Source organism: Pelobates fuscus, chromosome 6 (assembly GCF_036172605.1).
Source record: "Pelobates fuscus isolate aPelFus1 chromosome 6, aPelFus1.pri, whole genome shotgun sequence".
Lineage (NCBI taxonomy): Eukaryota > Metazoa > Chordata > Amphibia > Anura > Pelobatidae > Pelobates > Pelobates fuscus.
The window spans coordinates 14,274,141-14,301,736 of record NC_086322.1 but is presented as its reverse complement, the minus strand read 5'-3'; the positions used below and the strand labels follow the sequence as shown (position 1 = coordinate 14,301,736).

The 27,596-nt window shown below is 42.6% G+C and overlaps 1 protein-coding gene across 1 annotated transcript; it reads left to right on the top strand.

Moving 5' to 3' along the window:
• Positions 1-27,596, top strand: LOC134565992 (vomeronasal type-2 receptor 26-like). The gene is made up of 5 exons (XM_063425704.1): positions 1-50; positions 24,360-24,476; positions 25,238-25,311; positions 26,544-27,357; positions 27,593-27,596. The coding sequence occupies exons 1-5, from the start codon at positions 1-3 to the stop codon at positions 27,594-27,596; spliced, it is 1,059 nt and encodes a 352-aa protein (XP_063281774.1).

Sequence of the window (27,596 nt, the reverse complement as noted above, 5' to 3'; positions counted from 1 at the left end):
ATGTACCTAGAGGAACCAGTGCCACACAAGCTTCCCATTGAGACCATGAGGTGACACTGTATCCAGGAGGTGCATCCAGCAAACTTTTTTTTGCAACAGTATTTTTTCTCTACTCCCTCCTTGTCACGGTTCTCGCCGCGACATCCAGACTGCAAGACGAGGTCGCCCCAGAAGTGCCCAACAAGGGATTTGAACCTGGGTACTTTGCAGTCCTGGGCCTGTTGTTTCTCCTCAGAGCCACCTTACAGTTCTAGTATTGCCCATAGTCCAATCTTGCCTTGTATCCAGCACTGGGGGCTGGCCGTTATCTGTGGCTGCTCCAATATTCTCGCACACCTGAAGCTGATGGCCGTTAGCCAGGTATATAACACTGCCTCTCCCAGAAGGCAGTGTCAGTTCATTGACTCTGGTTCCTGTTATTTCGAGTTCCTGTTGTCCTGTTAGTTTTCGGCTTCTGACCTGGGCTTTGTTCTTGTTTATCCTGAATTCTGGCATCCTCTGACCACTGGCTTACCCACGACTATTCTCCTGCTCTAGTCCTTGTCTGTACTTCGACCTGGTTATCCTGAACAGCCCCCGTGCACAGACTCACAGGCCAGGTGAGTTCTTCCCTGACCACCTTGGCCTGTGTTTAATTGCAATGGTGAGCATATCTCTGCACACTGGACTCCCACCAAGGTAAGCCGTGACACTCCTCTCGTCAGTGGGGGGTACCCTTTCCAATACTTGGTAATGTAGTTGAGAGACATTATGTCTATTTTCTCTAAAGTGTCGTGCGACTGGTTTATCTGAAGTAGGACTGTGAATTGCAGTTTTTTGTTTGTTTTTTAAATTCTTTATTTAATGCGTGCAGTGTTAAGTTACAAGCTTTCTTATTGTCTTTATGACTTATGACAAAAGTTGTAATGACAATGTTAAACAAATAAGGTCAAGATGTGCTGCACATTTTTTTTGTAAGAAAACAAGCTTAGTCATAGTAAGGCATTACATTAGCATAGAGGTCATAAAAACATGCAAATTGCCAGTGGATTAAACTAGAAGCAGGTATAGTAATCAATCATGCTTAGTGAACAAGAATATTATAGAGTCTTAAACTTATGAGGGTTGCTAACTAAGTTTGCTTGGTCGTCCTATAAGGCTATGCAAATGTATTCATGTCCCATTGGGAAGAGACGTACATCTATTGGGAACATAGCTGGGTGCATAATCTGGTCACCTATTGCCGTTACATTGATGATTTGTTTTGGATTTGGCAAGGTTCCATAGAGGAGCTTTTACTCTTTCTGACATACCTTAACTTCAACTTTTGGGGTGTAAGGCTTACCATGGACCATAGTGACAGCCAGGTCAAGTTTTTAGACCTTAGAATTTTTATTTTAGATAGTAAGATCTGCACTGAAACCTTCTTTAAGACGGTGGACATGAATAGTTTTATTTATTTTTTTATAGCTGCCATTATGGTCCCTAGTTGAATAACATCCCTAAGGGACAAATGATAAGGATTAGGAGCAATTGTACTAATATCGATGCATATGAGACCCAAGCTAAGAAACTAGTTAGCGACTTTACAGCTAAAAATTACCCAAAAGCTATATTGGTTAAGGTGTTTAGGGAAGTTAAAACATTAAAGAGGGAAGATCACCTAAAGAATGCTAAAAGGAAGAATAATCAAACAGAGAAAATGAGTCCTACTTATTTTTAATTACTCAGCAAGGAACTGTCACATATTCATCCGCACATAAAAATGTGGTTAATGGCATTTACTGTCCTGACAGGAAACTTTGTACTGAGCAACATTACAGTCCTGACAGGAAAAGTTGTGCCGAGCAGAAATCATGCACATGGAAACCTGGTAATTACTTTTGGGGTCAAAGGCCGGTCATGGCCAATCAAATCCACAGGAGGGTTTGTGCTGAGAAGCAATCATGCACATGGAAACCTGGTAATTGCTTTTGGGGTCAAAGGCCTGTTACAGCCAATCAGATCACAGGAGGGGTATTTAAACCCAATTCTCCTCTTGCTCATTGCCCTGTCGTGGTTTCATGTCTATGGTTATCTGAGAGTGCATTCCTGATCTTGATTTTCTGGTATTTGACTTTGGCTTTGTTTTGACTTCCCTGATATCTGGTATCCTTGACTTTTGGCTTTCCCTCATCTTTGTGTCTGATTCTGTGTCCCTGACCTCGGCAAGTATTTTGACTATTCTTGGAGACGTTAAGTCCGGCCATTCTAAGGTCCGTTATACGTTCTCCTTAGTCCTAGGTGTGACACAGTACTGCGTGCTGGATCACCTTGTGATCCTGAAAGGAATAAAGAACTCAAGAGGATTATCAACAAGTACTGGTTTATTTTGCAGGAAGATCCCCTTCTAGATCTTATTATTTTTAATAAACCTAGAATTATTTACAGAGGGACACCCAGTATTAAAACCCACCTTATTGGAAGTAGTATAACCAAGATAGGAATACAAAAACCTTTCTAAACAGCGATGTAGGGTTCTTTCAATGCAGGTATTGTTTAGCATGCAGGAAAAAATGAGCAACCAAGTGTGTCAAAAAGGAATTGATAGGAGGGTATATTGAGAAAATATATAAGGTGAAACAACTAATAACCTGTCATACTACCTACTGCATTTATGTCCTTACCTACCCTTGCAAGAAACAATACGTAGGGAAGACTACAAGACAGATATATGTCCTCATTGAGAAACACATGCGGAACAACAAAAAAGGAGCATCCCTTATCTGCACACTTTGTACATAAACATCAAGGAGATCCCACTAAATTACAGTTTATTGGGATTAAAAGGGTGAATAGGAATTGGAGAGGGGAAGATCTTGATAATAAACTTGCTAAACAATAAATGATGTTGGTGTTTAAGCTAAAATCGCTATTTCCCAGAGGCTTAAATGGCGATTTTGAGATTTGTCACTTGATTTTCTATTATCCTCACCATTTGTTAACCCCTTAAATTGGAGTGTTTACTAATTGTGATGATATTTAACATATCGTTTGTCTCCCTTTCTAGAACAAGAGGAGTGTGTATGTATAGCCGTCTGTCAATACCACATTTATAGCGCTCCTATATTTGATGTTTCCTGGGATTATAGGAGGGAGCCCTATGGACAGATATTACATTAGATATTGCTGTCACTTTAAATAGATGCAACTTTTATACTTGATGCACCTTAGGATAGTAAAAGGTGATGATATAGATAGATATCACACTTTAACATTACTGTCATTTTAAATAGACACATATAACATCAACTTTCTGTGACTATCACATTACCAACATCAATTATGCAAGATGCAATATATATCAGCACTTTATGCAGATTTCACCTGGTTGATTCTGACGGAGACCCTTTTACTTTTTAGATCTACATTCAATTAACCTTCAGATACAGTTGCAAGAAAAAGTATGTGAACCCTTTGGAATGATATGGATTTCTGCACAAATTGGTCATAAAATGTGATCTGATCATCATCTAAGTCACAACAATAGACAATCACAGTCTGCATAAACTAATAACACACAAAGATTGAAATGTTGCCATGTTTTTATTGAACACACCATGTAAACATTCACAGTGCAGGTGGAAAAAGTATGTGAACCCCTAGACTAATGACATCTCCAAGAGCTAATTGGAGTGAGATGTCAGCCAACTGGAGTTCAATCAATGAGATTGGAGGTGTTGGTTACAGCTTCCCTGCCCTATAAAAAACACACACCAGTTCTGGGTTTGCTTTTCACAAGAAGCATTGCCTGATGTGAATGATGCCTCGCACAAAAGAGCTCTCAGAAGACCTACGATTAAGAATTGTTGACTTGCATAAAGCTGGAAAGGGTTATAAAAGTATCTCCAAAAGCCTTGCTGTTCATCAGTCCACGGTAAGACAAATTGTCTATAAATGGAGAAAGTTCAGCACTGCTGCTACTCTCCCTAGGAGTAGCCGTCCTGTAAAGATGACTGCAAGAGCACAGCGCAGACTGCTCAATGAGGTGAAGAAGAATCCTAGAGTGTCAGCTAAAGACTTACAAAAGTCACTGGCAAATGCTAACATCCCTGTAAGCGAATCTACAATACGTAAAACACTAAACAAGAATGGATTTCATGGGAGGATACCACCGAGGAAGCCACTGCTGTCCAAACAAAACATTGCTGCACGTTTACAGTTTGCACTAGAGCACCTGGATGTTCCACAGCAGTACTGGCAAAATATTCTGTGGACAGATGAAACCAAAGTTCAGTTGTTTGGAAGAAACACACAACACTATGTGTGACGAAAAAGAGGCACAGCACACCAACATCAAAACCTCATCCCAACTGTGAAGTATTGTGGTGGGGGCATCGTGGTTTGGGGCTGCTTTGCTGCATCAGGGCCTGGACGGATTGCTATCATCGAAGGAAAAATTAATTCCCAAGTTTATCAAGACATTTTGCAGGAGAACTTAAGGCCATCTGTCTACCAGCTGAAACTTAACAGAAAATGGATGTTGCAACAGGACAATGACCCAAAAAATAGAAGTAAATCAACAACAGAATGGCTTAAACAGAAGAAAATATGCCTTCTGAAGTGGCCCAGTCAGAGTCCTGACCTCAACCCGATTGAGATACTGTGGCATGACCTCAAGAAAGCGATTCACACCAGACATCCCAAGAATATTGCTGAACTGAAACAGTTCTGTAAAGCGGAATGGTCAAGAATTACTCCTGACCGTTGTGCATGTCTGATCTGCAACTACAGGAAATGTTTGGTTGAAGTTATTGCTGCCAAAGGAGGTTGAACCAGTTATTAAATCCAAGGGTTCACATACTTTTTCCACCTGCACTGTGAATTTTTACATGGTGTGTTCAATAAAAACATGGCAACATTTCATTCTTTGTGTATTATTAGTTTAAGCAGACTGTGATTGTCTATTGTTGTGACTTAGATGATGATCAGATAACATTTTATGACCAAATGGTGCAGAAATCCATATCATTCCAAAGGGTTCACATACTTTTTCTTGCAACTGTATATAAAACTTAAGCAAGTGTTGACACATGAAAGTGTATTTATTTAATTTGTTTTATCTTCATCTAACCTTTTAATTGGGTAGGATTCAGATGGAAAATGTATACTCTCAAAATGCATTTTTTATATTATCTTAATGTTGGAAGAATGGTTATAACTACCGTATATACTCGAGTATAAGCCGACCCGAATATAAGCCGAGGCCCCTAATTTTACCCCAAAAAACTGGGAAAACTTATTGACTCGAGTATAAGACTAGGGTGGGAAATGCAGCAGCTGCTGGTAAATTTCTAAATAAAATTAGATCCTTAAAAAATTATATTAATTGAATATTTATTTACAGTGTGTGTATATAATGAATGCAGTGTGTTTATGAGAATGCAGTGTGTGTATATGAATGCAGTGTGTGTGTATGAGAATGCTGTGTGTATGAGTGCAGTGTGTGTGTATGAGAATGCTGTGTGTATGAGTGCAGTGTGTGTGTATGAGAATGCTGTGTATGAGTGCAGTGTGTGTATGAGTGCAGTGTGTATGAGTGCAGTGTGTGTGTATGAGAATGCTGTGTGTATGAGTGCAGTGTGTGTGTATGAGAATGCTGTGTGTGTATGAGTGCAGTGTGTGTGTATGAGTGCAGTGTGTGTATGAATGCAGTGTGTGTGTATGAATGCAGTGTGTGTGTATGAATGCAGTGTGTGTGTATGAGTGCAGTGTGTGTGTATGAATGCAGTGTGTGTGCATGAATGCAGTGTGTGTATGCATGAATGCAGTATGTGTGTGTGTAATGCAGAGTGTGATGCAGAGCCTTGGTGGGGGGTGGGCATTTTTATTTTTTAATTATTATTTTAATAATTCATTACATTTTTTTATTATTATTATTTTTTTTATTTTATTATTTTTTATTTTATTATTATTTTTATTTTATTTTTATTTTTCTTATTATTATTAATATATATATACATTTTTTCGTCCCCCCCTCCCTGCTTGCTAGCTGGCCAGGGAGGGGGGCTCTCCTTCCCTGGTGGTCCAGTGGATGGGCACTGTGTAGGAGGGGGCTGTGGGGGCTGCAGAGAGATATACTTACCTTTCCTGCAGCTCCTGTCAGCTCTCTCCTCCGCCGGTCCGTTCAGCACCTAGGTCAGCTCCCAGTGTAAATCTCGCGAGAGCCGCGGCTCTCGCGAGATTTACACTGTGAGCTGACAGAAGAGCTGAACGGACCAGCGGAGGAGGAGAGAGCTGACAGGAGCTGCAGGAAAGGTAAGTAACATATCTCTGCAGCCCCCACAGCCCCCAGTCTGTATTATGGCAATGCAAATTGCCATAATACAGACAATTGACTCGAGTATAAGCCGAGTTGGGGTTTTTCAGCACAAAAAATGTGCTGAAAAACTCGGCTTATACTCGAGTATATACGGTACATTAACTTTCTAGTTGTGTTTTCTCTGTAATTTATATTTATGTTAATGTTTTAATAGAAATGTGGTTGTGTATGTGGTTTTTTTTATAGTGCAATTGCGCATAATATGCATTAGCAGCTCTTTGGTATTCTTTACGGTATCTGTGTGCACTATCCCCAATACACATCCCAATAGAGGAAAAACTTCTTGAATTTCCTACGATGAAACCACGTCCCCAGACTAATGAAAAAACAGCAGGAGAGGGGTTAGCAACTTAAAAGAAGGGGCTAGAGATCCAGGATGCCGTCGAAAGAAGCCCTGGATGGCGGGCCAAATGCGGAACGTAGACATCACTGGAAAGGCAGATCCGGAAGTGATCTGGACGGCCAAAATCCGGTAGTGACTGTTATTGAGTGGCTCCAGCCGTTTTGATTTATGCACACATGCTTTAATGTGGGTAGCTCTGTTGGTCAGACCTACAACTCACAAAGTAAGAGTTTTTAACCCTGTATTTTAATTACTAAATTGCTATTCAGTTAGGGGATTCTGTCTCTCTGTCCTATATTACACAGAACCATTTGATTGCAGAGAACACACCATACCGATCTCAGAGAATACACCATACAGATCTCATCTACACAGTGTGGGATATTTCCCTCTCAAATAGAGCCTTGCAAACCCAGAGCCATGGTTGATAGGGCTCTGGTACATGTGAGTTATATTCCTCTGGAGTTCTGCTAATAGTTCTTGCTATTGCCTTTATAAAGACACTTGCGGCTCTCAGGCCTAGCTCTCTTGACTTATCCCAGGGCTAGAGGGATCCTTCAGCCAGCAAACAGGTCCGCAGTGATGTTTCCTCATTCTCTAAGATCCCTAAAAATCCATACAGGAACTAACATGCAATACTTTATTTTACTTGGGACTAGCCCATACGTTTGTTACATAAAGCTTACTCACTTAATAAAATACAAATAACCAAAACATGTTAGAAATCATTCAGGGAATTATAATAACAAAACAACATAAATGAGTGGAGAAGACAAACACAAAATATATCTCCTGCCTGTAGGAAATGAGCTTTTCTTGAGATGTTTGTTTATCACACACCAGTGTTCTAATAATCGAATCAGAGTGTCTTGCAACCAAAATCTTAAATTTATTCAAACATACACAAAATCCAAAATAGCATACGTCAATGCACATGTCATGACCAATACAGAGCAATGTCCATGATTGTATTTTTGATGTTAAATGTATTGGTAAAAATCCTTAGCTACAATCAGTTTCATAGGTTTAAAATTCAGTTATATAGGGACGTCTACATAAGGTTGCCTTACTTTGAAATAAGTGGCTATAATAGAAAAAGGGTGGTGGCTTAGTATCATTTGAAATCTATGATTAAAGCCATACATTATATTTAGGTGGTAACATAGAAGTTACACAAAAGAAGTTCTATATACATGGTTAAATGAATAAATTCCTTTAGAAATTTGAGCCTTGGTAATACACAAGGAGTCTGGCTTGCAAAGCCAAGTCAAAGGTTACTATCAACAGGCCTTCATCAATCTATCTTAACATGAACCATATGTGGTGACCATCCATATACAATGAAAGTCTGTAATACTAGTTACATCTTTTGTCTGAAAGAAGTTTAAATAAAGACTTTATAATAATTGTTATGGATATCTTACACTCCAGCTGAGTATATCCCTGCAGTGTCTCCCGAAATCCAAGTAAATTCAAAGGTGTTGTGAAATATAGCTCCCAATCCCCCAAGCATTAGCCAAAACTTCATGAAGGGGTTAAACAATCTGCTTTATTGATGGCCACAGCACAGCCTTTTATGCAGGTCCTCCAGCAAGGGTTACTCCCACAGGGACCTTGTGGAGGACAGGGACACAAAATACAGGAACCAATCAATTTACAATAAAATATAAACTGAAATGAACAAGAAAATCCCTCCTCTGTACCCTGGATATAATTGGGTTAAATGCCCTGAGCAAACTTAATTATCTCGAGGTAGAGAGATACAAGGGTTTTGTCACAATAATCATATCACAAAAACAAGATTCTACAACACATCAGATAATTTAAAGTTAATTAAATATTTCACTGCCTGCAGAAACGGCAATATGCAAATCTACCTGAATATGCAAATCAGCAATCCTTGCTATTCAGGTAGTGCATACAGTGGTTGCTAGATCCTTGCAACCAACAGGTGGTGCTGTACAGGCTCCACAGCCAAATCCACCTAGTATATTGCAAGCATTATAAAGACAGGAGAGCACACTAACATTTAACCCCACACAACGACATTACACACACACCCTGCACTCACAATGGACACAGGGTGACAAACATAGGAATAGTCCAGGACCCTACATACAGGGCCGGTGCAAGGATTTTTGCCGCCCTAGGCAAAAAAAATTTTGCCGCCCCCCCATATATCCTGCCCACCATGTGACATCACAATGCCCCGCCCATATGCTCTGCCATATGGGCCAACGCCAGTCTGCACAAAGTGTCTTTTATCTGAAAAGACAGTGTGTTTACATTAAAAAGCCTACAGGCAAAGGCTATAGACACCAGAACCACTACATTATGCTGTAGTGCTTCTGGTGACTATAGTATCCATTTAATGTGAGGTAAATTAGAGATTAGTGCCACTAATAATATATTGGATTGCCTACTTCCCACCAGATGAGGACAAGAGGCTGATGATGGGCTCAGTCTGTCTCCACAGGTCTGGTGTAGAAGAGGCTCTCTGGAGACTGTTTTTAACAGTGCTCACAACAATTAACGAACAGGAAGCAGCTCCATTTTTTTAGGGCCCCTTACACAGCTCAAGGTCTGGGCCCCCAGGGGGCATACGCCTACAATGCCCACCCATAAATCCACCTACATGGCCAAACCATGAGTTGGGGATGTTTTATGTGTGCAATTTGTGTAAGGGATGTAGTGTGTTTATAGGGGATAGAAGAAACTTTAACACACAAAGTGCAAGTGAGGTGAGGTATTTCAGTTACTCTCTTAATAGGTGCGACTTCCCCAGTGTTTAAAAACCACTTAAAAAAACACAAGATTAAAATATAGAACAACAACAGATGGGGCGCTCCAAATAGTGAATCAAGGCAATAAAAATACTTATACAGACTGGTTCTTCAGTTCATATGTACACCACCTAAATATCAAAGATAATAGCACATAGCATAATACTGCATGGTAGAAAATTGTTTGAAACAGTATATCAATTGCCAACTCACAATCTGCAGAGCCACGTATAGTAGGCTCTGACTATAATCGCATGCTCTGATGTCTCAAGAAATACACCTCCGCTCTCAATGCCCAGAACTCGACTGATCCCAGGAGTCAGCAAAGAAAATAGTCAGCAGATCCGGAGTATTCAAAATGCTAAAAATAGCTATTTAATCAAAGATATTTAAAATAAACAATAAAAAATATTGTATAAATACAGCAAGATGGGGGATGTAGTGTTTATAGGGGATGTAGTGTGTGTTTGCTTGTAAGGAATGCATTGTATGTTTCTGTGTGTGTGTGTGTGTAAGGGGTGCAAGGTTTGTTTCTGTGTATGTAATTGAATGCAGTGTGTGTCTGTAAGGGGGGCATTAATTATGTAAGAGAACGTAAGGGATACATTGTGTGTTTCGGGTGTGTCTGTGTGTGAGTAGGAATGCATTGTATGTTTCTGTGTGTGTGGGGGGTGCATTGTGTATGTGTGTAGTGTAAAAGAGAAAGGTTTGTGGGGTAAGATAGGGACTGAGAGGAGAACAGCTCTGTATTTAAAAAAAAAAAATCATAGTGCTCTCCCCTCCGGTCAATTATTGATTTCCCCTTCCCTTCTGTCCCTCCGTGTTCTCCCCTTCTGTCACTTTGTGCTCTCCCTTGGCCCCCTGTCCCTCTGCAGTCCCCCCTTGGTGGTCTTCTCACTCCCCCCTCCCCCTTAGTGGTCCTCCCTCTCCCAAACCCCTTAGTAGACCTTCCCCTACTCCCATCATCCCCTAAGTGGTAATCTCCCCCCCCCTTAGTGGTTCTTACCCTCCCCCCCTCTCCTTAGTAGTCCTCCCTCCTTACCCCCCTTTGATGGTCCTTCCCCCCCTTAGTGGTCCTCCCTCTCCCAAACCCCTAGTGGACCTCCCCTCCTCCTCCCTCAGTGGTCCTTACCTCCCCACCCCCGTTCCCCCTGTGTTCATTCACCCCCCTCCCCCAGTGGTCCTGACTCACGCCTCCCCAAGTGGCCCTTACCTTCCCCTCCCCTAGTGGTCCTTACTCCCCCCCTCCCCTCCCCTAGTGGTCCTTCCTCCCCCCTCCCCTAGTGGTCCTTACCCTCCCCTCCCCTAGTGGTCCTTACCCTCCCCTCCCCTAGTGGTCCTTACCCCCCCCTGGTCCTTACCAACCCCCAGTGGTCCTTATCCCCCCTAGTGGTCCTTATACCCCCATTTCCCTCCTAGTGGTCCTTATCCCCCCTCTCCCTCCCTCCCCTAGTGGTCCTTATCCCCCCTCCCTCCCATAGTGGTCCTTATCCCCCCCTCCCTCCCATAGTGGTCCTTATCCCCCCTCCCTCCCCTAGTGGTCCTTATCCCCCCTCCCTCCCCTAGTGGTCCTTATCCCCCCCCATCCCTCCCCTAGTGGTCCTTATTCCCCCATCCCTCCCATAGTGGTCCTTATCCCCCCCCCCCTAGTGGTCCTTATCCCCCCCTCCCTCCCATAGTGGTCCTTATCCCCCCCTCCCTCCCATAGTGGTCCTTATCCCCCCTCCCTCCCATAGTGGTCCTTACCCCCCCTCCCTCCCATAGTGGTCCTTATCCCCCCCCTCCCTCCCATAGTGGTCCTTATCCCCCCCTCCCTCCCATAGTGGTCCTTATCCCCCCCCCCTCCCTCCCATAGTGGTCCTTATCCCCCCTCCCTCCCATACTGGTCCTTATCCCTCCTCCCTCCCATACTGGTCCTTATCCCTCCTCCCTCCCATAGTGGTCCTTATCCCCCCTCCCTCCCATAGTGGTCCTTATCCCCCCTCCCTCCCATAGTGGTCCTTATCCCCCTAATCAAACAGTGGATTTTTATGTTTTAACCCCTTAAGGACAGAGCTTCAGAAGCTTGTCTTTCACTTAATGACAACGGCATTTTTTGCTGTTTGCGTTCAACTGCAATTTGCATTTTACTTATTTATTGCACCGACGCATATTATATACAGTTTTTTAAAGGACAGAAAGGGCTTTAATTTGATGTAACATATATATATATATATATATATATATATATATATATATATATATATATATATATATATATATATATATATATATATATATATATACATGCTTATTTATTATAAAAAAATACAGAAAAATGCAAAGCAAATGAGAAATTTTAATTTTTAATTACAGTTTTTGCAATAATAATGTGTGCACAATTAGTGCAGGTTAAGGAAAGTAATTAAAAATAAATTCATTTAGTTGTTCTGATTTACAGAATATATAATGTGTCTGGGATTTTAAGTTTTTTTTGGTAGTTACAGGTCACAAAGCACAAGGAGTAAAATAAACTTTTAATGTGGAGCGATTTTAGAATTTGGTATGTTTGTCTTGTAAGCTTAATAGCCATAAAAGAAAACAAAATTGCCACACAAAAGTATATACTTATATAAAGTAGATACCACAGGCTATTTACCTAAGGTTGTTTTGACACTTTCTACGTAGCCATTTCACCGCCAACCTCTGCTAAATATTGGAGTAAAATTGTGTTTTTTGGGGGTTTTGGCACACAAACTTATAACAACGAACTTATCATGTGTATTTTGTAAAGTTGGTGTGTGCTATTCCTGTACAAAGTTTTATTTTGTGTTCAGTTACATCTGCTGAGTAAAATGACACCCCCATTGTATGTCTTTGGCACGATTTTGTAAAGCTACAGTGCCATATAGGAGACCTGTCCTTTTCAGTATTCACAGTTGAATTTTGAGAGACGGATTTAATGAGCCTATGCTTCCATTTGGGGTATTATAGTAGTTTGTCTGTTCAAAAAAAACCCACAAAGGCCTACCATTTGTAAAAGTAGACACTCCAGGGTATCTCATAAGGTGCATATTGTACCTTAACATGCCCCCATTATTTCACCAATATATGCCAAAGTATGTGGTAAAAAAAAATTGTGCATTTTTTACATACGGATTGCATTTTTGCTGGGCATTTTGTATATTTCATAAATGCCACTAAGTTCAAACTCCCCAAATTATGCTCAGCTAAGTCTTCTGAGTAAAAGGACACCCCCAATGAATGTCTTTGGCACTATTTCGTGAAGCTACAGTGCCATATAGGAGACCAAGCCATATCAGTTTTTACCGAACTTTGAATTTTGATGCTGGGCCTATGTGCAATTTCCAAGCATCTTTGCAAGTTTTAAATTCAAACTACCCCGCTAAGGTATACCATTTCTTAAAGTAGACACCCCAGGGTATTTCAAAAGGCATATTTTGAACCTTAGCGTGGGATCATTTTTCCGCTAGCTAGTACCAGGTGTAGTGGTAATAAGCGTTTTTTCTGCCTTTTTGACACACAAAGTGAGTTTGCACAGTATATTTTGCAAACCTTATGTGTACTACCACTGTATAATACTTCATATGTTGCTCAGCTGTGTCTGCTGAGTACATAAATATGTGTGTGAGTGGGTGCTGTATTTGCATGAGGGTGCTATGTGTGTGAGTGGGTGCTGTGTTTGCGTGAGGGTGCTATGTGCGTGTGAGGAAGCTGTGAGTGTCAGGGGTGCAGTGTGTGTGTGTGTGAGGGTGCTGTGAGTGTCAGGGGTAAAGTGTGTGTGAATGAGGGTGCAGTGTGTGTGTGTGTGTGTGCTGTGAGAGTCAGGGGTGCAGTATATGTGTGTGTGTGCTGTGAGTGTCAGGGGTGCAGTGTGTGTGTTGTGAGTGTCAGGGGTGCAGTGTGTGTGAGTGGGTGTGGTCAGTGTCAGGGTTGCAGTGTGTGTATGTGTGAGGGTGCTGTGAGTGTCAGGGGTGCAGTGTGTGTGTTGTGAGTGTCAGGGGTGCAGTGTGTGTGAGTGAGGGTGCTGTGAGTGTCAGGGGTGCAGTGTGTGAGTGAGGGTGCTGTGAGTGTCAGGGGTGCAGTGTGTGTGTGTGTGGGTGCTGTCAGGGTTGCAGTGTGTGTGAGTGAGGGTGCTGTGAGTGTCAGGGGTGCAGTGTGTGTGTGTGTGGGTGCTGTCAGTGTCAAGGTTGCAGTGTGTGTGTGAGTGTCAGGGGTGCAGTGTGTGTGTGGGTGCTGTCAGTGTCAGGGTTGCAGTGTGTGTATGTGTGAGGGTTCTGTGAGTGGCAGGGGTGCAGTGTGTATGTGTGTGAGTGAGGGTGCTGTGAGTGTCAGGGGTGCAGTGTGTAAGTGAGTGAGGGTGCTGTGAGTGTCAGGGGTGCAGTGTGTGTGGGTGCTGTCACTGTCAGGGTTGCAGTGTATGTGTGAGTGTCAGGGGTGCAGTGTGTGTATGTGTGAGGGTGCTGTGAGTGTCAGGGGTGCAGTGTGTGTGTGTGTGTGTGTGCTCTCAGTGTCAGGGTTGCAGTGTGTGTATGTGTGAGGGTTCTGTGAGTGTCAGGGGTGCAGTGTGTGTGTGTGTGTGTGAGTGAGGGTGCTGTGAGTGTCAAGGGTGCAGTGTGTAAGTGAGTGAGTGCCAAGTGTGCAGGGAGTGTGTGAGAGCAAGTGAGGCTGAAGTGATGTGGGTGATTATATTCCCCCCCTCCCTGCTTACCTTATGCCTGGGAGGGGGGAATCCTGCTGCTGGCTTCCATCCCTGATGGTCTTAGTGGTAAGTGATCTCCCGCGAGACCCGGAGCGTTGCCATGGCAACGCTCCGAATCTCGCAAGAGGAAGCCGGCGGAGCTGTAAGTAGGAGCTCCGCCGGTTCCTCTCCTGGCTCCCTCACTCTCTCCCCCGCCGGCCGCAGGATACTGTATGTGGGCCGGTGAGGGAGATCTCCCCACCGGCCCGCCATGGATTACTGCAGGGCCGGCGCTCGGATAGTGCCGGCCCTGCAAAGACCGGCAGGGGAGATCCTATGATCTCCCTGCCGGCCTAGGCCCACGGCCACCACGGCCCACCGGCATTTGCCGGTGTGCCCGATGGCCAGTCCGGGCCTGTCGGAGGGGCACATTTGGGACACAGCCATTCCATTTTTTTTCAAACTCTACATTTTTACGCTGTGCCCATGTCCCATTTTAGAGTATTTTACTAGGCTATATAATCCAAATACCCCATAAAGCCATACCATTTCTTAAAGAAGACATCCCAGAGTATTTCAAAAGGCATATTTTGAACCTTAGTGTGGGATAATTTTTCCGCTAGCTTGTACCAGGTGTAGTGGTAATAAGTGTTTTTTCTGCCTTTTTGACACACTAAGTGAGTTTGCACAGTATATTTTGCAAACCTTATGTGTACTGTCACTGTATAATACTTCATATGTAGTGATGTACCGAACTGTCCGCCGGCGAACAGTTCCCGGCGAAATTAGCGTGTTCGCGTTCACCGCGGCGGGCGGACACATGCGCAGTTCGATCCGCCCCCTATTCGTCATCATTGGGCAAACTTTGACCCTGTGCCTCTCGGTCAGCAGACACATTCCAGCCAATCAGCAGCACTCCCTCCCTTCCACACCCTCCAACCTCCCTCCCAGCATCCATTTTCGATTCATTCTGAAGCTGCATGCTTAGTGAGAGGAGGGAAAGTTTAGCTGCTGCTGATTACATAGGGAAATTGATAGCTAGGCTAGGGTATTCAGTGTCCACTACAATCCTGAAGGACTCATCTGATCTCTGCTGTAAGGACAGCACCCCAAAAAGCCCTTTTTAGGGCTATAACATCAGGCTGCTTTTTTTTTTTTTTCCTGTGTAATGTAATTGCAGGTGCCTGCCTGCCAGCTTCTGTGTGAGGTTCACATTGGATACTGTGCCTATTTGCCCAGTGCCACCACTCATATCTGTTTTAACAATAGGTTAAGCTTTACATTTAAAATAAATATATTTTTTTCACTGTAATAGAAGAGCAGTTGCCTGCCTGCCAGCTTCTGTGTGAGGTTCACATTGGATACTGTGCCTATTTGCCCAGTGCCACCACTCAAATCTGTTTTAACAATAGGTTAAGCTTTACATTTAAAATAAATATTTTTTTTCACTGTAATAGAAGAGCAGTTGCCTGCCTGCCAGCTTCTGTGTGAGGTTCACATTGGATACTTTGCCTATTTGCCCAGTGCCACCACTCATATCTGTTTTAACAATAGGTTAAGCTTTACATTTAAAATAATTTTTTTTTTTTCACTGTAATAGAAGAGCAGTTGCCTGCCTGCCAGCTTCTGTGTGAGGTTCACATTGGATACTGTGCCTATTTGCCCAGTGCCACCACTCATATCTGTTTTAACAATAGGTTAAGCTTTACATTTAAAATAAATATTTTTTTTCACTGTAATAGAAGAGCAGTTGCCTGCCTGCCAGCTTCTGTGTGAGGTTCACATTGGATACTGTGCCTATTTGCCCAGTACCACCACTCATATCTGTTTAAACAATAGGTTAAGCTTTACATTTAAAATAAATATTTTTTTTTCACTGTAATAGAAGAGCAGTTGCCTGCCTGCCAGCTTCTGTGTGAGGTTCACATTGGATACTGTGCCTATTTGCCCAGTGCCACCACTCATATCTGTTTTAACAATAGGTTAAGCTTTACATTTAAAATAAATATATTTTTTTCACTGTAATAGAAGAGCAGTTGCCTGCCTGCCAGCTTCTGTGTGAGGTTCACATTGGATACTGTGCCTATTTGCCCAGTGCCACCACTCATGTCTGTTTTAACAATAGGTTAAGCTTTACATTTAAAATAAATATTTTTTTTTCACTGTAATAGAAGAGCAGTTGCCTGCCTGCCAGCTTCTGTGTGAGGTTCAAATTGGATACTGTGCCTATTTGCCCAGTGCCACCACTCATATCTGTTTTAACAATAGGTTAAGCTTTACATTTAAAATAAATATTTTTTTTTCACTGTAATAGAAGAGCAGTTGCCTGCCTGCCAGCTTCTGTGTGAGGTTCACATTGGATACTGTGCCCACTTGCCCAGTGCCACCACTCATATCTGTTTTAACAATTGGTTAAGCTTTAGATTTAAAAGAAATATTTTTTTTCACTATAATAGATCAGTTAGTTGTCTGCAAGCGTCTGTGTTTCAGGCCTACTTCAGCGTGTGCTCTGCAGACCTGTGGCAGCGTGCTTTGACAGTTGCCAATCATATCTGGTGTCTCTATAGCGTGCTTTTACAACCAAAATTTTGGTTCCACTGTAATAGAAGAGCAGTTGCCTGCCTGCCAGCTTCTGTGTGAGGTTCACATTGGATACTGTGCCTATTTGCCCAGTGCCACCACTCATATCTGTTTTAACAATTGGTTAAGCTTTAGATTTAAAATAAATAATTTTTTTTCACTGTAATAGAAGATCAGTTAGTTGTCTGCAAGTATCTTGGTGTCAGGCCTACTTCAGCGTGTGCTCTGCAGACCTGTGCCAGTGTGCTTTGACAGTTGCCACTCATATCTTGTGTCTCTATAGCGTGCTTTTACAACCAAAATTTGTTTTTCACTGTTATAGATTGAATAGCAGTTACTTGTCTTCAAGCGGGTGTCTCAGGCCTACAGTGTGTGCTCTGCAGCACTGTTCCAGTGCACATTGCCAATCATATCTGGTGTCTCTATAGCGTGCTTTTAAAAACAAAATTTGTTTTTCACTGTTATAGAATGAATAGCAGTTACTTATCTTCAAGCGGGTGTCTCAGGCCTACAGTGTGTGCTCTGCAGAACTGTTCCAGTGCACATTGCCAATCATATATAGTCTCACAGTAGCTTGCACGCATAGTACCACAAATCCCCCAAAAAATGACAGGCAGAGGCAGGCCACCCCGCAGGGGCCGTCGTGGTCGTGGTGCTGTGATTCCCTTTTGCCCTAGAATGATGCCCAGTTTTCAGAAGCCACGTACCCTGAACTTGAAAAGTTCTGAGGACTTAGTTGACTGGCTAACACAGGACACCCAATCTTGTACAGCCTCCGCTCGGAACCTTGACGCACCATCCTCCTCCAGCTTAGCTTCAGGCACCTCTCAAGATAGCACTCACCCGCCTGCCGCCACCACCAAAACTAGCACCACAGCCGCTTTACTTGGTATGTCAGAGGAGTTATTCACACACCCGTTTGAAGAAATGAGTGATGCGCAACCATTATTGCTAGAGGATGTAGATAAAAGGGATATGTCTCAGGCAGGCAGCATTAAACACATGGAGGTACGGTGTGATGATGATGATGTTGTACCCGCTGCTGCTTCCTATTCTGAGTTGTCAGATACAAGCGAAGCGGTTGATGATGACGATGCGTCCATGGATGTCATGTGGGTGCCCGCTAGAAGAGAAGAAGAACAGGGCGAAAGTTCAGATGGGGAGACAGAGAGGAGGAGGAGGAGACCAGTTGGAAGCAGGGGGGGTCGTCGCAAGGAGCTAGTGGCACAGTCAGGCAGCATGCATCGGCACCCGGGGTCAGCCCGACAGCACGCCAATCAACGCATGCTGTGTCCACCACCAGAATGCCGTCATTGCAGAGCTCAGCAGTGTGGCATTTTTTTTGCGTGTCTGCCTCTGACAACAGCGATGCCATTTGCAACATGTGCCAAAGGAAACTGAGTCGTGGGAGGTCCAACACCCACCTAGGTACAACTGCTTTGCGTAGGCACATGATCTCACATCACAAACGCCTATGGGATCAACACATGAGTACAAGCAGCACACCTACTCTAAGCCGCCATCCTCCTTCTGGTCCAGCATCTTCAGCCACGTCAACCACTGCTGTCCTTCTTGCCCCCTCTCAACCATCCGCCACTCCGTCTCCCGCCTTGAGCAGTTCCCGCTCATCTGCCCACAGTCATGTGTTTCTGTCAAGGACATGTTTGAGCGTAAGAAGCCAATGTCACCAAGTCACGCCCTTGCCCAGCGTCTGACAGCTGGCTTGTCCGAACTATTAGCCCGCCAGCTTTTACCATACAATCTGGTTGAGTCTGAGGCGTTCAAAAAATTTGTAGCTATTGGGACACCGCAGTGGAAGGTACCCGGACGGAATTTCTTTTCACAAAAGGCAATCCCCAACTTGTACTCGATTGTGCAAAAGGAAGTCATGGCATGTCTGGCACACAGTGTTGGGGCAAGGGTCCATCTGACCACTGATACCTGGTCTGCAAAGCATGGTCAGGGCAGGTATATCACCTACACTGCGCATTGGGTAAACCTGCTGACGGCTGACAAGCAAGGAATGCGTGGCATTGCAGAGGAGTTGGTGACACCGCCACGAATTGCAGGCAGTCCTGCTGCCACCTCCTCTACTCCTCCTACTCCATCCTCTTCCATAACCTCCTCGGCTGAGTCCTCTTGTGCCGCTGCTTCTTGCTCCACATCAACGGCACCCCCCCCAGCTCCCCAGGTACTATTCCACATCCCGGATACGGCAGTGTCACGCCGTCTTGGGTTTGACTTGCTTGAAAGCAGAGAGTCACACCGGACAAGCACTCCTGTCCGCCCTGAACGCACAGGTGGAAAAGTGGCTGACTCCGCAGCAACTGGATATCGGCAAAGTGGTGTGTGACAATGGAAAAAATTTGATAGCGGCATTAAAGTTGGGCAAGTTGACACATGTGCCGTGCATGGCACATGTGTGTAATCTGATCATACAACGCTTTGTGCATAAGTACACAGGCTTACAGGACGTCCTGAAGCAGGCCAGGAAGGTGTGTGGCCATTTCAGGCGTTCCTACACGCCCATAGCTCACTTTGCCAATATCCAGTGGCGAAACAACATGCCAGTGAGGCGCTTGATTTGCGACAGCCCTACACGTTGGAATTCAACATTCCTAATGTTCGACCGCCTGCTCCAACAAGAAAAAGCTGTTAATGATAATGAATATTTGTATGACCGGGGTGCTAGGACAGCCTCTGGGGAGCTGGGAATTTTTTTGCCACGTTACTGGACGCTCATGCGCAATGCCTGTAGGCTCATGCGTCCTTTTGAGGAGGTGACAAACCTAGTCAGTCGCAGTTGTGTGTGTGCGTGTGTATGGCTGTCTGCCTGTGTGTGTGTGTGTGACAGGGTGAAGATTTCTTGCACATGGGTGTGACAGGGTGAAGATTTCTTGCACAGGGCGCCCAAAGGCCTAAGGCTGGCCCTGCGCATGGGTCAGTGGCTCTGCACCAGACTTCCCTCCAATTGATCAAAGTTAAAGGATTTCAAGTGGACTGATTACAATTACAGGGCCTCTAAAGAGTCCTGTATTGTTATTTGTCGTCACTACCTTCCCGCGTCGGGAGTGGGTCATTTGCGCCCCTGCTGCCTTCCTTGCATGTGGTAGCTGTTTGTCAGGGATTTGTCAATCCATATCTGCCAAGTGACCCTATGACAGGGTGAAGATTTCTTGCACATGGGTGTGACAGGGTGAAGATTTCTTGCACAGGGCGCCCAAAGGCCTAAGGCTGGCCCTGCGCATGGGTCAGTGGCTCTGCACCAGACTTCCCTCCAATTGATCAAAGTTAAAGGATTTCAAGTGGACTGATTACAATTACAGGGCCTCTAAAGAGTCCTGTATTGTTATTTGTCGTCACTACCTTCCCGCGTCGGGAGTGGGTCATTTGCGCCCCTGCTGCCTTCCTTGCATGTGGTAGCTGTTTGTCAGGGATTTGTCAATCCATATCTGCCAAGTGACCCTATGTAGGGGGAACAGTCTCTATTCTGCTCTGTGTCAGTGTGTATCAGGGATCATTAGGATAGGTGTCAATCCATATCTGCCAAGTGACCCTATGTAGGGGGAACAGTCTCTATTCTGCTCTGTGTCAGTGTGTAACAGGGATCATAAGGATAGGTGTCAATCCATATCTGCCAAGTGACCCTATGTAGGAGGAACAGTCCCTATTCTGCTCTGTGTCACTGTGTATCAGGGATCATTAGGATAGGTGTCAATCCATATCTGCCAAGTGACCCTATGTAGGAGGAACAGTCCCTTTTCTGCTCTGTGTCACTGTGTATCAGGCATCATTAGGATAGGTGTCAATCCATATCTGCCAAGTGACCCTATGTAGGGGGAACAGTCTCTATTCTGCTCTGTGTCAGTGTGTATCAGGGATCATTAGGATAGGTGTCAATCCATATCTGCCAAGTGACCCTATGTAGGAGGAACAGTCCCTATTCTGCTCTGTGTCACTGTGTATCAGGGATCATTAGGATAGGTGTCAATCCATATCTGCCAAGTGACCCTATGTAGGAGGAACAGTCCCTATTCTGCTCTGTGTCACTGTGTATCAGGGATCATTAGGATAGGTGTCAATCCATATCTGCCAAGTGACCCTATGTAGGGGGAACAGTCCCTATTCTGCTCTGTGTCAGTGTGTATCAGGGGTTTTGAGGACAGGTGTCAATCCATATCTGCCAAGTGACCCTATGTAGGGGGAACAGTCTCTATTCTGCTCTGTGTCAGTGTGTATCAGGGCTGGGCTTTGAGGACAGGTGTCAATGTTAGGTGATTTCTGCTCTTTATGGATTAAAAGCAGACTCTGCATCAACTGTGCAATTTTCCATGGGAGTTTTGCCATGGATCCCCCTCTGGCATGCCACAGTCCAGGTGTTAGTCCCCTTGAAACAACTTTTCCATCACTATTGTGGCCAGAAAGAGTCCCTGTTGTTTTTAAAATTCGCCTGCCCATTGAAGTCAATGGCGGTTCGCGCGGTTCGCCGGTTCGCGGACATTTGCAGAAGTTCGCGTTCGCCGTTCGCGAACCGAAAATTCCGGGTTCGCGACAACACTATTCATATGTTGCTCAGCTATGTCTGCTGAGTACAAAAATACCCCCGTATGTACCTTTACCAGGTATATGTGGACATCGGAGGGGCACATTTGGGACACAGCCATTCCATTTTTTTCAAACTTAAAATTTTTACGCTGTGCCCATGTCCCATTTTAGAGTATTTTACCAGGCTATATAATCCAAATGCCCAATAAAGCCATACCATTTCTTAAAGAAGACATCCCAGGGAATTTCAAAAGGCATATTTTGAATCTTAGCGTGGGATCATTTTTCCACTAGCTTGTACCAGGTGTAGTAGTAATAAGTGTTTTTTCTGCCTTCTTGACACACAAAGTGAGTTTGCACAGTATATTTTGCAAACCTTATGTGTGCTACCACTGTATAATACTTCATATGTTGCTCAGCTATGTGGTCTGAGTACAGCAATACCCCCGTATGGACCTTTGCCAGGTATATGTGGATGTTGAAGAATCACATATGAGACGCAGCCATTCAGTATTTTTCTAGCTTTGAAGTTTTATGCTGTGTCCATGTTCCAATTTGGAGTAGTTTTGATGGTTGGTTATTGAAACTTCCCCACAAACACATACTATTTATTAAAGAATACAGCCTGGGGTAATTCAAAAGGCATATTTTGAACCTTGGCGTGGGATAATTTTTTCTCTAGTTTGTTCCAGGTGTAGTGGTAATGAGCGTTTTTAAATGTATTTTTTAACTTTTTAAAACTTTTTTAACTTTTTAAAACTTTTTTAACTTTTTAAAACTATTTTTTAAACTTTTGTTTTGCTTATTAATTTTTTAAAAGTTTCCTAAACTTTCTTAAAACTTTTTTTACAGATTTAACATTTTTCTAAGCTTTTTTTTTACAGTTACTAGCTACTTAACTAGCAGTAAGTAGCACTAACAGTAAATTCCCCATGTTCCCATAACTCCCACCCACCCCAGCTAGCAAAATATTTAATTATACAATATTTAAATTAGTTAATTAAATAAATGTAACCCCTGAAGGTTAAAAAATAAATTAAAGTTAATCGTCAGGGGTAAAAAAAATTAGATCACAGTATAATACTGTGATCTGTATTTTGATCACTGTAGGCAGTGATCGACTGGCAGGGAAGGGGTTAATTTTTATTTGGACTGGGTAAAGACTTTTTATTTTTTTATTTTTTACTTAAACGTTATTAAAACTTTTTTTCTTAATTTTTTAACTTTTTAAAGCTTATTTTAAAATTTTTTATAACGTTAACCCCTAGTTAGCCTAACACTAAATGCCCCAATTCCCCACTAACTTCCACCCTCCCCAGCTAGCTAAATTTATAATTTTAAAATATTTAAATTAATTAATAAAATAAATTTAACCCCTGAGGGTTAAAAAAAAGAATTAACCCTCAGGGGTTAAAAAAAAAAAAACAGATCATAGTAAAATGCAATCCCTGCCAATTGATCTCTGTAGTCAGTGATCAATTGGCAGGGAAGGATTTAATTTTTTATTAAAATGGGTAAACGGGGGTGGGATTTTAATTAAACTTTATTTATTTTTTGACAGGGAGCAGGATCACTGATGATCTGTCTCCCTGCACTTCACAGTGAACCCGGAAGTGCAGGGAGGCGGAAGGTTAGTATACACCGCACATGTGCTCGCTCTGACATGCTGTCAGAGCGGGCACATGTGCTGGGACAGCCCGATCCGGTGCTCCCGGTCTGCCTCTAATACAGAGGCAGACCGGAGCACCATTAACCCCGCGATCGCCACGATTGCAGCGATCTGGGGTTAATTTTAACGGGTGATGGACGAGGTCCGTCACTCGTCGTTAAGGCAATCCCCTGAGTGACGGACCTCATCTGTCACTCGTCATTAAGGGGTTAAATCCTATCTTTGGAGCGAAACTCAGATATATCATAACGTTTGAAGGGTGAATTTGAGTCCAGAACAGAAGGGAGTGCAGTCCCTAATCTGCACTACACCCAAGAATTGAGTCATTAGTGTATGACTCCCAGTACCCACTTGGGATTGTTTATTTTGCACTAGAAATACAACGGGCAATACTGCGCAATCGTTTGTATTTCTCATCTTCCCCAGGGAATAAGATCTATACCGGCAAGAGGGGTGGGTCGCCTAAACGGACCCGGAGACGATTCAAACCAGAGCTGGGTCTATAGCTCTCCGTTTGTGAGTGTATACACACTATAATTGAAATTGATTACCTGATTGTGTATGATCTACACTATGTTAAATTATTTTTTTATAGGTTCTTGTATATACTGAATATATTAGAAAAGTCCGCCTCCTAATTAAAGGACCACTCTAGTGCCAGGAAAGCATACTCGTTTTCCTGGCACTAGAGTGCCCTGAGGGTGCCCCCACCCTCAGGGACCAACTCCCGCCCGGCTCTGGAAAGGGGAAAGGGGTAAAAACTTACCTTTTTCCAGCGCTGGGCGGGGAGCTCTCCTCCTCCTCTCCGCCTCCGTTCCTCCCCGTCGGCTGAATGCGTACGCGCGGCAAGAGCTGCGCGCGCATTCAGCCGGTCACATAGGAAAGCATTCATAATGCTTTCCTATGGACGCTTGCATGCTCTCACTGTGATTTTCACAGTGAGAATCACGCAAGCGCCTCTAGCGGCTGTCAGTGAGACAGCCACTAGAGGATTAGGGGGAAGGCTTAACTAATTGATAAACATAGCAGTTTCTCTGAAACTGCTATGTTTATAAAACAATTAGTTAACCCTAGCTGGACCTGGCACCCAGACCACTTCATTAAGCTGAAGTGGTCTGGGTGCCTAGAGTGGTCCTTTAAGTGTGTTCGCCCCCATGCTAAAACTAAAAAGGTGATTTATGAATTTTGTAACTACGGTATCTAAAGCGCTACATCCTTTTTCTTGTTTTGAAAAAGAAACAGAAATAATGGATTCATACAAGGGATTTGCAGTTCAGTCTGAAATGAATCTCCAAGTCTGATATATACTGATCTCTAAAGAAAAATAAGGAAATACACTAGATCTGAGTAGTTACTAACTCTGATAATCATAAGTAGTTAAAAATGTTATACTTCAACATGTATTTTCTTTATTCCAGATGCCAAGTGCACGGTGCAATGAAGTTTGTCCTCATGGATATAGGAAGGCCCCTGGAGGAAGATATCACAAGTGTTGCTATGACTGTGTCCCATGTTCAGAGGGAGAAATGTCCAATGTAACAGGTATATATATATTTATTTATTTATACATCAATATAATTGTATGTAAATGCTCCACTCAACTTACAAATGGTAAGTTTCCTGTTCTTTATCTGCTATTGTATTTTTTCTTTCCCAAATAGATCAGTTTGAATTAGATGTCTGCAGTGCTGTAAGGAGGTTACAGTATTTTCATTAGGTTTCAAGAATAGCTGGAGGCAGACCTTTTCTGGTGTTGTTTCCACCAATGTTCTTCATGGGTCTCTGTTGATAGCTCCATTTTGCTGATGTTTGTATTTATCTCTTTCCCAATATCCCAGCAAATGCATTGTCCAAGTGCATCTCTGTGACTTGTGATAGAACATTTAGATACATAATTCTGTCTCCTTTGTTTCCCAAGAAGGTTGAACTTTTCTCATTGATTCAACGTATCTCTATGAAAAGGTGGTAACTGGCCAGGGCAGCATTTGGTTCTGCCTCCTCCCCCCCTAAAAATTTCAAAATCAAATTTTCCATTAAATAATGTGCTTTCATATTCAGAATACCCTTAGCAATCGGTTAATATATTGCTGTAAACGTTCGCTAGCAATGGACCTCTCAGCTATGTGAAATGTAAAGCCTCTGAAGGTGGAATGCTGGGTTTAAATGTCTGACTGGGATGTGTAAAGATTTATGGGTTTTCTATATATCCTCTAAGTAGTTCAGGTTGTTTCTTGGAACCACACGTTACAGTACTATAGTTTTTCTAGATGTTTAAAGTTTTCTTCCCTATATTCAGCCCCAGCTGCCCAGTCTTCCCCCAATGGCATCTTGTGCAACTTCTAGTAATAGATTGCACTCTAGAGAAGAAAGGTGAGTCAAATATATTTACATTTTTGTCCACCATGTATATTACATATACAAAAAAAGTCATCTAAAGTGATGGAGAACTTATGCCTATATCACTTCAATTCATCTGATGTGAGACATGCACAGAACCTGCTTTGCCAGTAAATAGGATGAGTAGAGAGTGTATTTAGTAAGGAGCAAGTCCTTAAACCTTATCTCATGATAGATTGGCTTTTATTAAACAGACAGTAGCCAAATGTCTCAAGGAGACATACTCATAAAAGACCTACAACTACCACAGAGCTTGGCCAGAAATTTCATCAGACAAAGCAGTCATATGAGGAGAAAGAAGGTCAAATACCTGAAGGGCTACATTGTAAAAACATAGACTACTTTATCTCCATTATAATGAATACTCTTAATATGGAGGACTCAATTCCTATAGAATCTACTACTAGTCAACACTTTTCCAGCTTATGTAAAAGATAATCTGTGTTACCTCGTAATGATACAGTTAGAAGAATAGCAAAAAGTGGAGAAACATGTTAACTTACAAAGCAGAGTTTCCAAAATATATCCTTTAAAAATAAAGCAAAGATTGTACAAACTGTTCCTGATTTCAGACCAAAACTGGTATCTCCTTTCCACCTTAGCCCTTCCTGCTCTTGAATAAATTGGATTCCTGAATAAATTGGATCTTGTCAGGTGCCGAATAATTTTTCAATGATGCCTTGGTCTTTCTAGGAAATCATCTAGCCTGTTTGTTATTCCTTCAGGGGGAAATGTTTTATCTACTACTATTGGCAGGTGGATGGTGTCAGACATTTCTCTGGCCTACAAGTACAAAGACATCCCTCTTCATATTGTAATGAAAAAATCCTTTTGAACATTGCCTCCAGGACACGCAAAATACTTGGATTATTTTTATTGCAAATTGTTTGGTAGTAAAAGAGTTAATATGCAATACTATATATCTCCTCAAAGAGGTACCAGTTCTGGTAATATTATAAAATGGTTATTATATGATTCAAGTGTTTTTATGGCATTCACATCTTTTGTTTTGTGTTTCATTATTCAGTATTTATCATGTTGTTTTATATAATTTTCTTGATAGCAAAGCAATGCAAATACCATCTTATCCCCACTAAAGCATGATTAGATAAACTGCTTACTTTGATAGAATTATAGAGTAAATAAAAATTATATTAACAAATATTGCTAATTACGTTTAATGTTTTTGTTTTGTTCTATTACAGACAGTGATAACTGCCAAACATGTCCTGACAATGAATGGCCAAATGAGAATAAAACAAAGTGCATTCCCAAAAATTATGACTTTCTGTCATATGAAAATGATAACATTACTTCAATTTTCTCTTCTATCTCTGTATTATTTTCACTCATAGTTGTCTTCATATTAAGAATATTCATTATATTCTGGGAGACTCCCATTGTCAGAGCGAATAACCGGAATCTCAGCTTCGTCCTCCTGGTCTCTCTCATGCTGAGCTTCCTCTGTGTGTTTCTGTTTCTCGGTCGTCCTGTGGATATAACCTGCATGCTGCGTCAAACCATTTTTGGGATCATCTTCTCAGTAGCTGTATCTTCTGTACTGGGCAAAACTATCATGGTTTGCATCGCTTTTAAAGCTACGAAACCAGGAAGCTCATGGAGAATGTGGGTTGGGGTCAAAGTGTCTAATACCGTAGTTCTGATCTGCTCATCTATCCAGATCCTGATTAATGTTCTTTGGTTGTGCATTTCCCCTCCTTTTCAAGAACTGGACATGCACTCTTACCCTGAAACTATCATCATTCAATGTAACGAAGGCTCAGTCATTGCCTTCTACTCTGTTCTGGGCTATATGGGGGTTCTGGCAGCTGTTAATTTTAATATTGCTTATTTTGCCAGGACATTGCCGGACAGTTTTAATGAGGCCAAGTACATCACCTTCAGCATGCTGGTGTTCTGTAGTGTGTGGATTGCAATGATCCCAGCCTACCTAGGTGCAAAAGGAAAATACATGGTGTCTGTAGAGATATTTGCCATATTAACTTCTAGTGCTGGCTTGTTAGTCTGTATATTTCTTCCTAAAAGTTATATATTACTGATAAAACCTGAGATGAATACCAAAAGATATCTATTGGACAAAGATAATACATATACATTTAAATGAGATCAATTTCATTGGCATAGTTAATCAATGAACAGAAACAAATATAGCAAGTAGTTTAGAAATACAATGAATGTGCACTCAACAGTGTATCTCAACATTTTTGTCAAAATGTTGTTGTTTTTTGTGCAGATAA